Below are 16,291 nucleotides of genomic sequence, written 5' to 3'. Positions count from 1 at the left end.
CCACCTACCCAGGGGGCTTTTCTTTGCTTGCATGAAGGTCCATGGTATCCATACTACTCTACTGCAGAGCACCCTTTACTTTGTGTGGCACCTAAGCAGTTTTTGAATGGGCTTCCTAAGTTAGTTATCAAATATGAGAGCTGTTATCAGCAAAGAACATATTGTAATGTTTGGCTCCATTAGTGACGACCATCTTGCTCGGTTCATGCAACTGGACTTATCTGTTCAACAAATACATTGCAAGGAATAGTCGAAATCAAGCTCTATTGTGGGTGTGTGAAGGAGGAAAGAGTCAGAGGGATTTGCAATGTCTCCTTATAAGGGTATTTAACATTTAACCACACCTTAAAGGTCTTCTGATAATTGCCCATGTGTACAGAACTGGGGCAGTGAAGTGCCCTACGGTGTGGTTGTTGAAGCCAAATGCTACACCAATCGAAATAGTGAAGTAAAACAGATAGAACCCCTAAACTCCCAACTCTGTGACATTAGCAAAAAAAAAAAATTCACAGTACTAAGTTTGGCATCCCATAACATCAAAGAATCCCAATCAAAACAGCTTTTCTCTATTCTAGATATGTGTGTACCATTAATGGTGAACCTTTGAGTCTTTGCATGAGAAAGCAATATCCCAAGCAGGAGCCTATGACGCAGATGTCCTTGGACGGCCTGACATTGATTTCCACTGTCTCGGGAAATGTTCACCGCTTTAATCAGAACATGACTAGTCCAGATAAGTGTGAGAGCAGAATTTCGCCTGCCAATTGTATAATTGTATCTTCTTCTATAGCACAATGTCATAGTTACAATGTAATGGCGACTTTAAAATTGTTATTAAGGACCCACACCAATTCTGATTATTTCCTCTTTATAGCATCAAGAAATGGAGTCAGTCGTTGAAAAAGAAAGCACAGAAACACATCAGTATACAGAAAAATACCAGAGCAAAAATGTAAATATAACACCAGAAAAACACACCATTCGTGCTCAGATTCATGCACATTCCGTGTTAGAAGAAGGCAAAAGGATGCAAGCACACCATCACAGATGTTCAGAGGAAGAAAAGCTCAGATTAGCAGAAGAAGAGAAGCGATTCGAAGAGGCGAGGTTTCAACTCATTGAAGAGGAAAAGCGTCTCCTATTGGAAGAACAGTTGCTGAGTGAAGATGAGAAAAGACAAGAGGAATTACAAGTTCAAGAACTTGAGGCACACAGAAAACATGAAGAGCAGCAACAGCGTGAGAAAGAAGAGCAAAGACGCCAAGAGCGGGAAACACAGAGGCGCATAGAGGCGGAGAGGAAAGCACAAGTAGAGCAGCAAGAACTAGAGGACCGTAGGAGGCTGGAAGAACAGAAACAGCATGAGCTAGAAGAACAGAGATGCCGTGAGTTAGCAGAAGAGCAGCAGCTGGAAGCGGAAAAAAAGAGACAAGAGGAACAAAAGCAAAAAGAACTAGAGGCGCACAGGCAACAGGAGGAGCGAAAACGACGTGAATTAGAAGAACGAAAGCACCGCGGAATGGCTGAACAGCAGCGTCTGGATCAGGAGAGAAAGAGACGAGAGGAAGAAAAGCAAAAAGAATTAGAGGAGCGTAGGAGATTGGAAGAGCAGAAACAGCGTGAGCTGGAAGAGCAGAAACGACGTGAGTTGGCAGAACAGCAGCTTCTGGAGGACGAAAGAAAGAGACAAGAGGAACAAAAGCTAAAAGAACTAGAGGAAATTAGAAAATTAGAAGAGCAATGGAAACATGAGCTAGAAGAGCAGAAGCGCCGTGAGATGGCAGAACAACGGCGTCTGGAGGAGGAAAGAAAGAGACGAGAAGAACAAAAGCTAAAAGACTTGGAGGAAAGAAGAAAATTAGAAGAGCAAAGGAAACGTGAGCTAGAAGAGCAGAAGCGTCGTGAGCTGGAAGAACAACAGCGTATGGAAGAGGAGAGAAAGAGACAAGCGGAAGAGAAACAACGCCAACTGGATGAACAGAAACAACGGGAAGAACAACAACAGCGTGAGTTAGAAGAACGGAAGCGTTGTGAGTTGGCAGAGCAGCACCGTGTAGAGCAGGAGAGAAAGAAACAACAGCAGCTGGAGGAACGCAAAAGACTAGAAGAACAACAAAAGCATGAGCTGGAAGAAAGGAAGCGGCTTGAGTTGGAGAAGGAGAAAAAGCACCAAGAGGAACAAAGAAAATTAGAAGAACATAGGAGGCTAGAGAAGCAGCGAAAGCATGAGTTAGAAGAACAGAAGCGCCTTGAGTATGAACGTCAGGAAGAGAAGAGAAAAAGACAGGAGGAAGAAATGAAAAAAGAAGTCGAAGAGCAGCAACAGCATGACTTACAGGAACTCAAGCGTATTGAGACTGTAGCAGGTCAGGACCTTGAGAAGAGAAAACTTAGGGAGCAAAGAAGACAACACACTGAAGAGATTGCACAAAAGAAGTCGGATCCGAAGTTTGTGATAAAACAACAAGCTGAAGATGTTGGTCAGCAGAATCAAGAAGATGTGCTCATTGCCAACAGCAACATGCTATCTTCATCAAAAGAACCTAATCTCCTTCATAATGATAAGGAACACAAATTAAAGCAGCCACACCATGATGTGAAAGAAGTTTCAGAACAAGCAACAGTGAGCCCAAGAAAAGTAAATGTGAGAGAACAGGAAAGAATGGGAGAGGAACTGAAATGGCAAGAGATGGATCAAAGGCAAACCATGCCAAGGCCGTACACCTTTCAAGTGTCGTCTGGAGAAAAGCAAATAATATTTCAGAAAGTTAATTTGAGCCCGGTAACTCCTTCCAAAGAGCCAGTGCATTCTTCTGACATGAATGAAACCCGAAAGCAATCACAGAGCAAGGGCTCGCATGCTCTGCCTTCTGCGATGAATGTTCCCCACACTGCTATATTGGTCACTGGTGCACAGCTTTGCGGCACTGCAGTGAATCTGAACCAGATAAAAGACACAGCTTGCAAATCTCTACTCGGTCTGACTGATGAGCGAAAGGCAGTGGATCATACTTCACAGGAACCTGCACCCAAAGGCAGAGAACAAGATGCCAAGGCCAGCAAAACAAAGTTTACTTCCGAGTCGATGGACAGCCAGGCCATGTTAGCGGAGTGGGCTTCTATTCGATCTAGGATCTTAAAAGGTGCAGAAAATGGCAACGTATCTGAAAAAGACCTGAAAAATCACAGTAGATGCAGTGATGACTTGACAGGTAAAGGAAGGGGTGATCTTCATGGCAACTTAAGGAAAACCTTGTCAGCCAGTGCAAAATTCTCTATAACACCTGCATGGCAAAAATTTTCAGAAACTGCAAAAACGATTAATAACGTGGAGCATACCAGTCCGATTAAACAAGGAGATGACGCAAAAGTGGAAAACAAGGCAAAGCAGTCAGAAAATTTAAATAAGGAAGAACTTGATAGCACGCCACCAGCAGCTGAGGAAAATGTACACGAGAAAGACCCAAGTCTAATAGAAAAGACTGCTCAAAAAGCAGATAACGCAGAGGGCTGTAAATTTGCCAAAGATCTTCCATCCTTTCTTGTCCCAAGCCCACCTCAATCTCCACGTAAAGATCCATTGCAGCCTGAAGCTCCAGCTTCGCCCGAAGGCCAGTTGAACAGCAGTGTTAAAAATCCTGAAAAAGTAGGGCAAAATGGAGAGGTGAAGACATCTCCATTTGGAATAAAATTAAGAAGAACAAACTACTCCCTACGGTTTCACTATGATCAGCAGGGGGAACAAAAACGAAAGAAGCGGTACAGTGCTGGAGATAGCTTTGATGGTGTACCAATACCACTGCTGAAAACAGACAGTGAAAAAGAGACACGGATCTCACCACGAAAACAATTTACTTCGCCCCAGAAGGAATACAGGGATGCTTCTACTTGTGTTTCAAACGATGACGTTTTAGGTGATGCAGGGGTACCAATGCTACCACCAATCAATGGCCATAATGCTTCCTTTGGGAATGAGAAACAGGTGCCCAAATCATTAACCCCACAAAAACCCTCTCTTACTCCAAAGCCTGCTAGCCCCACCCCACCTTCTTCTCCTCTTGCAAGAGCAAATATATTGCACATCAGTGAGACTTTGGGCCACGGTGTAAGGAAGACAGAATCCAATGCAAAGGGGCAAACAGAAATCAGCAATGCAGGCATTGTGCTTCCACCACTGCAAACGAATAAAAACGAAGATGATGAAACGAAAGATAAGAAATCCTTTTTCCCTTCTATCAACATTCCATGGAGGGAGAAGGTGGAGAAAAAGTCAGAGCTGTGCAGAAAAGGTACAGTAAGTCTATCAATAGTGCCTTTTTCAAACTGCACGCTTTCGATGCTTTACTGTGGTACATGTATGTATGTTCTTTACCTCACTGTCTTTCTGTATTTCTTTATATACATTGTTTGTCCACATATTCAGTTACCCCGTTCATGCATCTACTTTTAGGCAGCGATGTCCTCAATGCATTCAAGTGTGCCAGTGATGAGGAGATGGAAGGTAAGCTGTTCCGATTTGTCAAGGGAATGGGGGAATTTAAAGTAGAGCTAAAAAGCATTGGTAAAGGGGTTGGGAAGGGAGCATCTCCAACCGCAACCAAGGCACAGACACATTGAAGACATTTATATGATGGCAGTGAGGTCTTTACTGGTGGAAATTCCAGTTGAACACTTGCAAATGGTTTCCATTTGGTCTCTTTGTGGCATAGGGATTGTGGTACATTGCACTAGATATGTAAAGTAAAAATACAAAATTAATAATGAAATTCTACTGGTTACATTAAAAACACCAGTTGAAACCAAAATACATCATTAGACATTAGACACCAACAATGAGGAATTAAGTACAATTTTCTCCAGTGTTACAGGGCCAGAAGTAAAAAGATCTATTGCTTAACATATCTGAAAATCCAAAAATCGCTACAGGATGTGGCCTAAAGGCTAGGGCGTCTATCTCAAATCTAGGGAATCGCGTTTGAGTCTTGGCAATGATGCTCAACATTGTGTGATTCTGGGCAAACCACTTAATTGCCTCGGGCCTAACAAAAATGAAAGCGTCCTTGTGTAACGTATCTGGTGCTCATGTAAAGTGCTGGGATACCTTCGGGTCAAGTTTGCGCTATATAAAACTCCGAAAAAAAATAAATATAAGGCTGTGGGGAGTGAAAGAAAATGTTGTGGTGCACAGAAAGTGTTTAAGACTCGAAACCCAGGGATGGGAACCAGTGTATGAGGATGATAAGGAGAAAGTTATATTATGTGGGCATTTACATTTAAAAAAGTAGGAAACACAGTACAAGAAGAGAATATTTTTCAGCTAAAAGAACTTCTAACTAAAGATGAGAAGAGAAGACAGGTACATTTAAAATAGTAATCCCGCTCCCCACTGGCTGAGCCCTTTTTTGGCTATTTGGGGTAGTTCTTGTTTAGGGCTCTATAATTTTTTTCCAAATAAGGTTTCCACACCAAATTTTGTGTCTTTTTTTCCTAACATCCTGGGAATTCTAAAAGTACCCAGGGTGTGTGGATTCCCCGGAGGGAATAGAGAAAATAGGCAAGCTATAGCTAAATTTTGAGTTTTTGGGGAACCTAGGAAAAAAGTGCTCTGGTCAAAAAAGGCTGTTTGTTTCTTAAAAATGGCATCAAAGAACAGTTTGTGTCTAAAATTACTATCATCCCAGTTCTCAGGAGCATGCAGAGCTGATGAAAAAAAATCATTTTGTACCACTGATTTAGCATTTTTCAAAGCGGTAGCCCATTTTTCCGATTTTTCGTTGCTCTTAACCGACTTCTAGTTAGTGGTAGAAACCAGTATGAAACCCATGGGGATCCAGAAAAACTATAAATTTATAAAAGGTAGATGAAATTCCAAATTCAGCAAGGGGTCATATGTTTAGATTCGTCAAGGTTTTTCCAAAGAAATTAATTGTTAAAATAAAGAAATACTGAAAATGGGTAGGAAAAAAAGGGCAATTTTTTAAGTTTTCATCTGTAACTTTTTGTCACAATGGGAGATTTACAAAAGCAATATACCATTATGTTTACTACACCCTTCTGGCTGTGGGCATATATAGAGTTTGTAGGTTCTCCAAGCACCCAAGGGACCCAGAGCCAATAACTGAGCTGCACTGTACAATTACTTTTCATTGTGTACTGCGTATAGACTAATTCATATGGAGAAATATGCACAGTGAAAAATGGGTATCAAAAAGACCTATGTATTTCTGAAATGGGCATAAAATGTAGATTTTAGGAGCCGTGGTTATTTGTGCATCTCTGAATTTGTGGGTACCTGTCCTGGCATATGATTTAGAGGTCATTTTTCAAAATGTCTTCTATCTTACACACTGGATTACATTTGGTAGGCACAAATACAGCGAACTCCAATTGCTAGTAACAAAAATTATACTATTCTATGCTCCCACATGTTTCCTGATAAAATGATAACTCACTTGTGTGGGTAGGCCTAGTGCCCGCGTAGATAAAGGCCCAAAATGCAAAGTGGCTACATCACCCTTTTCCGTCAAAACTGATCCGTTTTTTGCAAAGTGGATAGCTGTGGATTTTGGCCCCAATTCAGGGAGGCACCTTGTGAAACCTAACAAACTTGTATATTTTAATAAACTAAACATCTAGGGGAATCCAGGATGGGGTGTCTTTATGTGGCTCTCACTAGGTTGTTTTACCCAGAATCCCTTGCAAACTTCAAAGTCTGACTAAAAACACATTTTACTCACATTTCTGTAATTGAAAGTTCTGAAATCTGCAGGGAGCCACAAACGTCCTTTCACCAAGCATTCCCCTAAGTCCAACAAAATGGTACCTCACCTGTGTGGGTAGGCCTAGTCCCTGAGACAGAGAATGGCCCGAATCTCAAAATGGATACATCACATTTTTCCACCGAAAGCTGACCAGTTTTTGGCAAAGTGGTCAGCTTTTGATTTAGGGCCCTAACTTAGGCAGCACCTAGGGAAACCTGGCAAACCTGCACATTTATACAAACTAGACATCTAGGGAAGTCCAGGGGGGTGTGCCTTGTGAGGATCCCTTGAGATTTTGCTCACCCAAAATGCCATGCAAACCTCAAAATTTGCCTGAAATCACTTATTTTGTTATATTTCTGTGATAGAAACTTTCAAAATCCACCAAATTCATACTACCCAGAATTACCCCCCACCTGTGCAGATAGAAATGCTGCCCAACTTGTGTGGCTGGGCCTAGTGCCTGCGACAGGAACGGATCACACCAAGGTCAATTGGAGCCCTTGAATGGGTACTCCTATTGACCTCTGTTAGATACTTTCCTGTGACCACGCCACCCTTTGATTAACTTGTTACATCTTATTATGGGCAACAAGGGCTCACTTCATCCTCGATTAACCCCTTCCATGCTCATGACAAGGTCAGCTCGTCATGGGTGTTACCTGCGCTGTGCTTATGATGAGCTGACCTTGTCATGATTCTATAGTATTCAAGTATTTTCAGCACAGGAGGGGAAAAACCTCTAGCAGCCAAGGTGTTAAGCAAGGTGTTTCAAATGCCCATGTTTTAGTTTTGGATCTTAAATTAGGGGGTAGTGAAAAAGCAGGCCAAAATATTATCATCATCATCTAAAATTACATCTGTAGTCTAGTCTCAATGTATATATATCTGCCAGAGATATGCCAAAATGTCTTGTTTTGATACAAAATGTATTGTACAGAAAGACTGATACTTTACAAAGATGTACCAAGTATAGATCAAACTGCCACATTGCAATTGAATGAATTGGAGTTGCCCTTACACCAACAACTGTGTGTTTTTGCTATGCCCTTCTGCAAAGAGGATCTTTCACATTCTCTTCCTTATTCTCCAAACTGCCTGTTGGCTTACTCACAACTCATGCCTCTTCATTGCTCCTCTGTTCCTCTTGCCTTATCCATCACTGCCAAGTTACTGCCGGAATATAAAGATCTGCATGCTTGTGCTGCTGCCTTGTTTCCTCCCAGTGGGGTTGTCCACTACAAACAAGAATAGAACACTGCTCATGAGCTTCTGTGCATGGATCATGGGTCTGCCAGGAATGCCGCTTAGTGCCACATAAAAGAGAGCAAGTAGATGGAAATGCACCATCAGAGTTCCGCATAGGAGCACGCAACAGCTTCTCTTTTATTGGTCTGCCTTTTTTGCTGACCATTATGCAAAGGAATATCTGGTTCATCTGACTCTGTGAGAAAGCTGACGGTAGCTTACTTAAAGGCAACATTGTGGAAGAGACTTTCCGGATGAGTGCACAGTCTTTTCTATCACCCCTTGTTTGAGAACTTGTTTCAAGAGTTCACATGGCAGTGGAATCCTTTATACCTAGACCATAATCGTCACCCCAATGTTCATATTTTTACTTGCCATGTTCAGCCTAGCAACTATAACAAGCATTGACAAAACCAATAGGACTATCCTATACTAAGTGCATATTTACCACTAGCTGTTGGAGCTTTGTGTTGTATGAGATACGGCTGCACACAAGGCCAACCACACACATACAGCTACTCATGTTCACTGAGACAACGGAAATATAGGTGTACATATGGGGTCTTCATGTAAAAATAAACAAAGATTTTATTTTTGCCCCTGTAGGATCACATTGGTATTTTTATAGTACTTGTTACTTCTAGATATTAGCATACTACAAAATATATCTCACAAGTGGACACTAAACACACCCAGAGTGTTTTAAATTTAACAGGAAGGCTAAAGTGTTGGAGATACTCAGAAATCTTTTAGTGACATTTTATAAATTCTGTTTTTGGTAGTTTTTTGTGTGCATGAGAGGAGCTGCCAGTGGTGCAGCTGGTGCAGTGTCACTGAGGTCCAGATGGGGCCCAGTCTACCCTGCACCAGCTGCAGTTAGTTCAGAGGATGCCCTTTCAGAAGTTTTAAAAAAGAAGAGCTTGCCCTGGGCCTTACTCTGTGTTTACTCTCTCCAGAGAGTGGGAGAAGGACGGGCATGGAGGGTAGAAGATAAGGGAGAAATAAAGGACAAAATAGGGATGAAGAAAATGAGTTGAGGAGGAGAAAAATTAACAGAATGGGGGAAGGAGTTACAGATCGGAGAGAAGGAAGAGCAAAATTGGCAAGTAAAGAGGAAAACAAAGGAGCAAGAACTAAGGATGTCAGTAGAGAAGGAGGCAAGGAATTAAGAAAGCGTGAGAGAGAATTGTTTGCAGCCATACCTTCAAACAGTGCACAGCGCTTTACCAAAAGTATTGTATTGGGCACTTATAAGGTGCAACATCCACCCTGATAAGGGTATCTTTGGCACTAAAAATAGACAGACAATAAGGAACTTAACTCTAACGTGGAATTAGAAATTGGGTAATGATCTGGATCTTTAACTGATTCCTATATCTTAGCAAATGATACTCCTGCTGTAAATAAGGCGGTAAAGAATTCCATATGACTGCAGCCACAACTGAAAACGATCTGCGACATACGGTCTTGAACCGGAAATGGTGGATCTCGAAGCAAGACTGGTTCATGGATCTCAGCAGACTTCCAGAGGGTACCATTTAAATCTGTGCCAAATAGGCAATTGATCAGCAGTATAAACTGTCTTGTGCATCAAACACAAAGTTTTGAAAAAGATCTGCCCATTTGCATGCAGCCAATGTAGAGAGATACAGGCTGGTGTATTGTGATTTCTTTGCTATATGCCACAAGCTAACCTAGTGGCATATTTTCGATTTCTGATACAGATTGACTGGCATTGCTTGCATTGCAATAATCCATTCATGTAGATACAAAAGCATCCAGAATTTGCACTAACAGTGATAAAGAGAAAATATGAAGCAATGTGTGCAGTTAAAAGTAAAGGATTTCACCACTGCAGAAATGCCCCGGTTACTTACCGGTAATCTTCATTACTCCGAGTCCTGGTCTTCCTCGCCACAGTAATCACTAATGAGCATTCTGCTCCTACAGAAACTCCAAGCAAAAGTTAACATACTAGTCTCCCTATCCCTCAAATATTGCCACCAGTGGCAACAACCAATCACATAAAATGATACAAGATCCACACCACAACCTGAAAACCAAAACCCTATACATGATGCCAAAACAAAGGGACGAGAGGGAACGGAAACAATACTGTGGCGAGGAAGACCAGGACTCGGAGTAATGAAGATTACCAGTAAGTAACGGGGGCGTTACCTCCTCGTCTGTCTTCCTCGCCACAGTAATCACTAATTAGCAGATACCAAAGCAATATCAGCTTTATGGATAGGAAACACAGCCCACGCGCGGTAGGCAGTATAACAAAAAACGTCAGTGACAACAACTGAGAGATACAGCTCCCAAGAAACCACCGAGTACGAAACAAAGAGGCAAAGGCAACAAATCACCAACCTCAAGCCGGCTACGACAAAAGAAGGCAAGATGAGAAGACCAAGAGGCAGTCCAGCAAAACACTCACTGAAACAACCAGAAAGGTGGACCAAGAAACAGCTACAAAACGAGTAGAACGCCCCCGAAGCGGACGAGAGGGAACCACCCACTGAAACAGACACCAAAAGGAGAGTCACCCAAATCCACCGATAGAGGGCAGAAGAGAGGGCAGAACAGACCCCGACGGAGCTGCCAAAATGACAAACAATAGGCCACCAAAAAAAAAGGCAGCCGTGCGAGGCAACAACACACTAAGGCACGCTACACAACCAAAAATATGTAAAGTAGTCAACAGGAAGCAGCAACTCTGCCAACCGCCTAAAGAAAGAGCACACGCAGGCACAAAAAAGGAAGGACACGCAAGAGCACCCAAACCTTCGGAAAGCCAAAAACAGCAAGTCCCCCAATTGCAACCGACCAAAGGCAACCCCTGGCAACGCACTCAACACCACGGAAGGTCCCTCATGGAGTAGACAGCACAGGACAAGGTCATAGAAGAGCCAGAGATGCGAAAAGAAGAGCCATCAAAGGCCCCACAGGTAGAAAAGGGAGACCAAGAAAAAAATCTCCAAAAGCAGCCCCCCGAAAACGGAGGGCAGAAAGGGCCAATCTCAACCAACACCGACCCCCAAAATATCCAGGACCCGAACAGTAGCCAAACCAGAGTGCAGACACAAAACAGTAAAGGAGGCCCAATGCGAAGTGAAAGACAACAAAAGCAGAGGGGAGCCCGCTCAGCAGTAAAAGACCCGCAACCCCAAATGAACCAACATTCAAGAACAGGGAATATAGGACAAGATCCAACACAGAAGGAACACAGACGGAACACCAGAAGAGGAACCAGAGGGTCCATGAAATGGAAACAAAAGGAACGGCAACGTCCAACCTGGATGCAACGCCGTCACCTAGAACAGAGGAGACCACGGGGGTGAAGCCAACCCAGAACCACCAGAGGCACTAAAGCCCCATCACACCCAAACCCCAGCACAATCGCCGGAATCAGGGGAACCAGAGGAAGGCAGACAGACAGCAGGCCCATGGAAAAAGCCCAAATGCGTAGAAACAACGGAACAGTCCATGGACCGAAGACGCAAACAAGTCCACCATCGGACACTCAAAACATCCCATCAACGGCTGGAACATCATCTGGAACAGACAAAAAGACCCCCAGGGGGGAAAGAACCCAAACAGACAGTCCTCCAACACATTCCCCCAGATCGGGAGAGAAACCGCAGACAAGGAGGCCAACCACGACCCTGGCCAGGAACCATGGAGGCGACAGAGGAAACTGAGGGACCGAACATCGCAACCCTCCCAATAGAGAGAAGCAGAACATGACAACATGAGAGTCTGCCCGGACACCAACATGTCGAAACACCAGCAAGGCCGGTAAACATCAAGTGACCCAAAAGAACAGCCTTCAGCACCACGCAGATGGAGGAACAAGAAAGCAGACCTATCGACCACCAGACCGCATCAAAGAGTCATCCAGATCAGCCCCCCCTGATATATAGATATATGTAGCCTGAATACTGTGTTAAGTTAGCATGAGCTTTTTAGGAGTTTAAACACCATTTTACCTTTCTGCTGCTTTTTGCACACAACACATATCTGCTGCTTTAGCTTTGAGCCTAGTAAAATGTTTTAGATTCATACGAGAATAATATGTTATTACACTGATATCAGCCTTGCTTGGCGAGCTGTGTCTGTACAGTGAGTGCTGAAACGTTCAAGGATATCTCAACACAGTAGTTGTTATGAGCACTGATCTTCGCACGTTCCTAGACATAACATAAATGCAGCTGCAGCCAAGTTCTGGCTTTTGGCGCGTTTTATATTGCTTTGCACAAGAGCATACGAACACACTTGATGGTGCTTCGCATGCAGAGAGCTGGTTGCTGATGATGTGATCCCTTACCACTAGGATCTTGAGGTATGGGGCCGCTCTGCTAAAACCCAAAAGAGACCTTCTTAGATATAATATAATATACTAGCTAGGGAGGGTGAGAATTATGTTTTGTTAAACCCTATTGATTTTAGCATAATACTATGCTCGCACCGTTTGTGTTCTATGGACTAGTGACTATGCTGATTACTTTGTTTCTTATAATATGTTTGCTTGTATTAGCTAAGATACTGCGCATGGGAGCACTGCATTAGTGAATAAACATTTCAAATATGCATGTGTCCTCTTTTACTCCTTGTTCTGGATTGAAATGATTGTATAACGAAAGAGTGTTCATGTGTTCCACGTTACCTGAAGTGTAGTAAGTTCATGTTCTGGTTTGTCTAAGCATTGGGAGTTTATGATGGCCAATGAGACACTGATTGCTAGTCTGGTAGGGGATTTTTGGATACTAAGGTGAGTTTTGGCACACCCTAATTCACTGAGGTTCCAAGCCTCTATGCACAGTTCTGTCTGAGCACGGAATCCCTGCGACACCCCAGGGTAACAGACAGGCACCCGCAGTGACCATCCGAGAGGGAACAAACAGAAACGGCTGATGTTGGAATATAATACCGACATCCAGCCACCAACACAGAACTACCCCCACAAGGGCAGTCACAGGAACCCCCAAAACGAAATCTAGACCATAGGGGTGTCAATGAGAAAAAAAACAATATAAGCCCCCATATGAGACAAAGGGAGAGGAGCCCAAGGCACCACCAATAAGTAGGCGGACAGAACACCCGGACCTAGTCACACTGGAGGGCGAATCCCCGACACCCGGGACCGAAAACAGATGGCAGAGGCAATGTCAGTGTATGATGCATCAACACCAAACCAACAGCGTACCAAGGGAGCCCCAATGTACAAAAGAACCAGAGGAGAAACCAAATGAATGAGCAGAGGCAGGAACACCTGCAAGGACACCAACCGGGATATGACGGGACCAAAAACATCAATCCAACCCAGGGAGATCAACCACCGGACACAGGCCCCGTGAGATATCCCACCAGGAAGAGAACAAAGAAAACAACCGGCACCCGCCGATCCACAGTCATCGGAACAATAGCGCCACAGTCAACAAGGCAGCGTAAGCCCCCAACAGCGCCTTCAATCATAGACAGACCAGGGGCAAAGGGGTGACCCGAAACCAACCGAGGAGACAGCAGGAAAACAAGAAGAAAAACCTGGCAACACCACCAGGAGAGCCCAGCGGACCGACACAGACGCATCCATCCGACCAGAAATAGAGACAGCCGACCTCATCCAGGACCCACACCTGGAGCACCCAGCGGTAGTAGAAGAGGAGGCAGAGCTGGCAGGAGACCAGGAAAAGGCCGAGGAAGAAGCACCCCGGCCACGCCCAAGATCAAGAAAGGCCGGACAAACCAGGCCACGACTATCAGGATCAAGCGCATAACCACTCCTCAGAACCACCAAGTGTGCATCAAAAGGCGAACACCAAAAAGAGAAATGCACAGAATCAAAACTCACAGTGCAGAAACGGCCCACCAAGAACAGAACCACAACAGACTCTAGCCCACAGCACCCGGCACCACCAGGCGGCCGTCCAACCAGGTACAAACCAGGCACGACGCACAACAGTGGTCTGGAAAAGGACAGACTGGGCACAAGCGCAAGGAGCCAAAGGAAACGAAAGACAGAAACCGCCCCCAATGCCCACGCCCAGGCCAACATCCACCACAACCTAGGCTGGGAACTGAAGGGCAAATTACAGCAAGGGACAACGGTTACAGAGAAACCGGGGGAAATATACCAAACAACATCCCACCATACAGCCTCCGACACCCTCAAAACAGATGAGTAGAGAGGCATCTACACCGTTCATCATAGACCTTTCTGCGCAGCATCAGCCTTCCAAGAGGGGAGCCACAACTGCCTCCTTGCAGTGACAGAAGACCCTGCCGCAGAAGCAGCCGCCCCTAAAGAATCAAATGAAACTTCCGAAAGCAGACAAACCTGCTGCTCCTTCATAGCCAGCGTAGAAGACACATCTTCCCCCTGGACCAACAATACCGCTAATGATTGAAAGTCTTTAAGCAAAGATTGGATGGCGTAAGAAGAATAGGCCGCCGCCCGGATGGAAAAATTAGCAGCAGCAAAGAGCGCCTCACCGCACTATCAACTTTACGATCCACCGGGTCAGCAGGAGAGGAATCCCCTGAAACAACAGTTCCATGAGATGACATACTAGCCATCAATGAATGAACCATTACTGATGAAGGAAACTCCACAGAAAAAGTCTTGCAAAGGATAACGCCTATTCAAAAAATGTGGAAAAGCGCCCAGGTCCACATCCTTCCACTTTGTCTCCAAAACCTTTAAAACAGATGAATGAAGGGGCAAAGATTCTGGATTCTGACACTGAAATTGTGCAAAGAAATCATCTACTAAACCCACAATAGATTCAGGAAAAAAACCAAATTTGTGCGTATGTGACCAAGCACCACCTTAAGGTCGACACCCTGCACAAAACGTCCCATGACGTCCACATCCTCCTCCGTTGCTGAATCAAGAGCAGGAGCTGCATCAGTGGTAGCCTTTGTATTAGGAGGAACAGTCACCTTATCTTGTAAAGCAGCAGCCACCACAGAAATAACCATTTTCTTCAAGACATCCAAAGAAGGAAGTGTCACCCCAGAACCAGAAGCGACATCCATGGAACCAGGATCAGCCACAACAGTCGAACTACTCACTATGACCACCAAAAGCAAGTGAACCAGCACAGTTATCAGACAGCAAATAAGACCAGCATAAAAGGCCGTACGTCGCTAGGCAACACCAACAAACCCCCCCGCCCCACTGCACGCCCATTAAACTATAAAAGCGGAGGAAGTCCGGCGTGCCTTCCTAACGAAGCCGCCAGACCCACCTTCAATTTAAAACATGCAGTGGAGTACAACAAACAAGGCGAGTAAATGTAGCAGCACAACAACTCCGTTTATTAACGTGGGAGGAACAATATTCCATAACCGCGTAATATCCGCTTTGCAGGACGCGAGTTACAAAAATTCAAAACGAGTCATAAAGACCGCTAAAGCAGGTCAAAGACCCGTGTGTCCAAGTTCAAGTTCAAGTTCAGGAATTTATATAGCGCACTACTCACCCAGAGGGTCTCAAGGCGCTTGGGGAGGGGGTTCATTATTTATCGAATAGCCAGGTTTTAAGTTCTTTTCTGAAGGAGATGTGGTTCTGTGTAAGGCGGAGGTGAGTGGGGAGTGAGTTCCAGGTCTTGGCTGCCAAGTAGGAGAAGGATGTACCTCCCATGGTGGATCTTTGGATACGCGGAACTGCGGCGAGGCCTTGATTGGAGGATCTTAGTTGGCGGGTGGGTGTGTAGAAGGATAGTCGAGTATTGAGGCATTCGGGTCCTAGTTTGTAGAGGGCCTTGTGTGCGTGGGTGAGGAGACGGAATGTTATTCTCTTGTTGACGGGAAGCCAGTGGAGGTCTTTCAGGTGGCTGGTAATGTGATCTTGGCGAGGGATGTCCAGAATGAGTCTCGCTGATGCGTTTTGGATGCGTTGGAGTTTTTTTCTGTAATTTGGCTGTAATTCCGGCGTATAGGGTGTTTCCGTAGTCTAGTCGACTCGTAACCAGTGCGTGGGTGACAGTCTTTCTTGTTTCGGCGGGGATCCAGTGGAAGATTTTTTTTTAGCATATGAAGTACGTTGAAGCAGGAGGATGAGACGGCGTTGACTTGTTTGGTCATCGAGAGTGAGGAGTCCAGGATGAAGCCAAGGTTACGTGCGTGGTCTGTGGGTATGGGTACTGAGCCCAGATCCGAAGGCCACCATGAGTCGTCCCAGGCAGAGGGGGATGTTCCTAGGATGAGCACTTCCGTTTTGTCTGAGTTAAGTTTAAGGCGGCTGTTTTTCATCCATACGGCTACTTCTTTCATGC

The 16,291-nt window shown here is 44.6% G+C and overlaps 1 protein-coding gene across 6 annotated transcripts in view; it reads left to right on the top strand.

The window, feature by feature from the left end:
• The window catches only part of CRACD (capping protein inhibiting regulator of actin dynamics), a 926,069-nt gene that overhangs the window by 856,569 nt on the left and 53,209 nt on the right, over positions 1-16,291 (top strand). For 5 of the 6 annotated variants that reach the window (XM_086962617.1, XM_086962618.1, XM_086962619.1 and 2 more), the window contains 2 exons: positions 875-4,289; positions 4,451-4,501. In XM_086962617.1, the coding sequence (XP_086818743.1) occupies positions 875-4,289; positions 4,451-4,501 (3,466 nt within the window). The remainder of the gene's footprint in view (positions 1-874; positions 4,290-4,450; positions 4,502-16,291) is intronic. The other variant, XM_086962616.1, reaches the window with a different exon arrangement.

Source organism: Lissotriton vulgaris, chromosome 3_1, assembly GCF_964263255.1.
Source record: "Lissotriton vulgaris chromosome 3_1, aLisVul1.2, whole genome shotgun sequence".
Lineage (NCBI taxonomy): Eukaryota > Metazoa > Chordata > Amphibia > Caudata > Salamandridae > Lissotriton > Lissotriton vulgaris.
The sequence above is the reverse complement of the archived record's forward strand: the minus strand, read 5'-3'. Positions and strand labels throughout refer to the sequence as shown.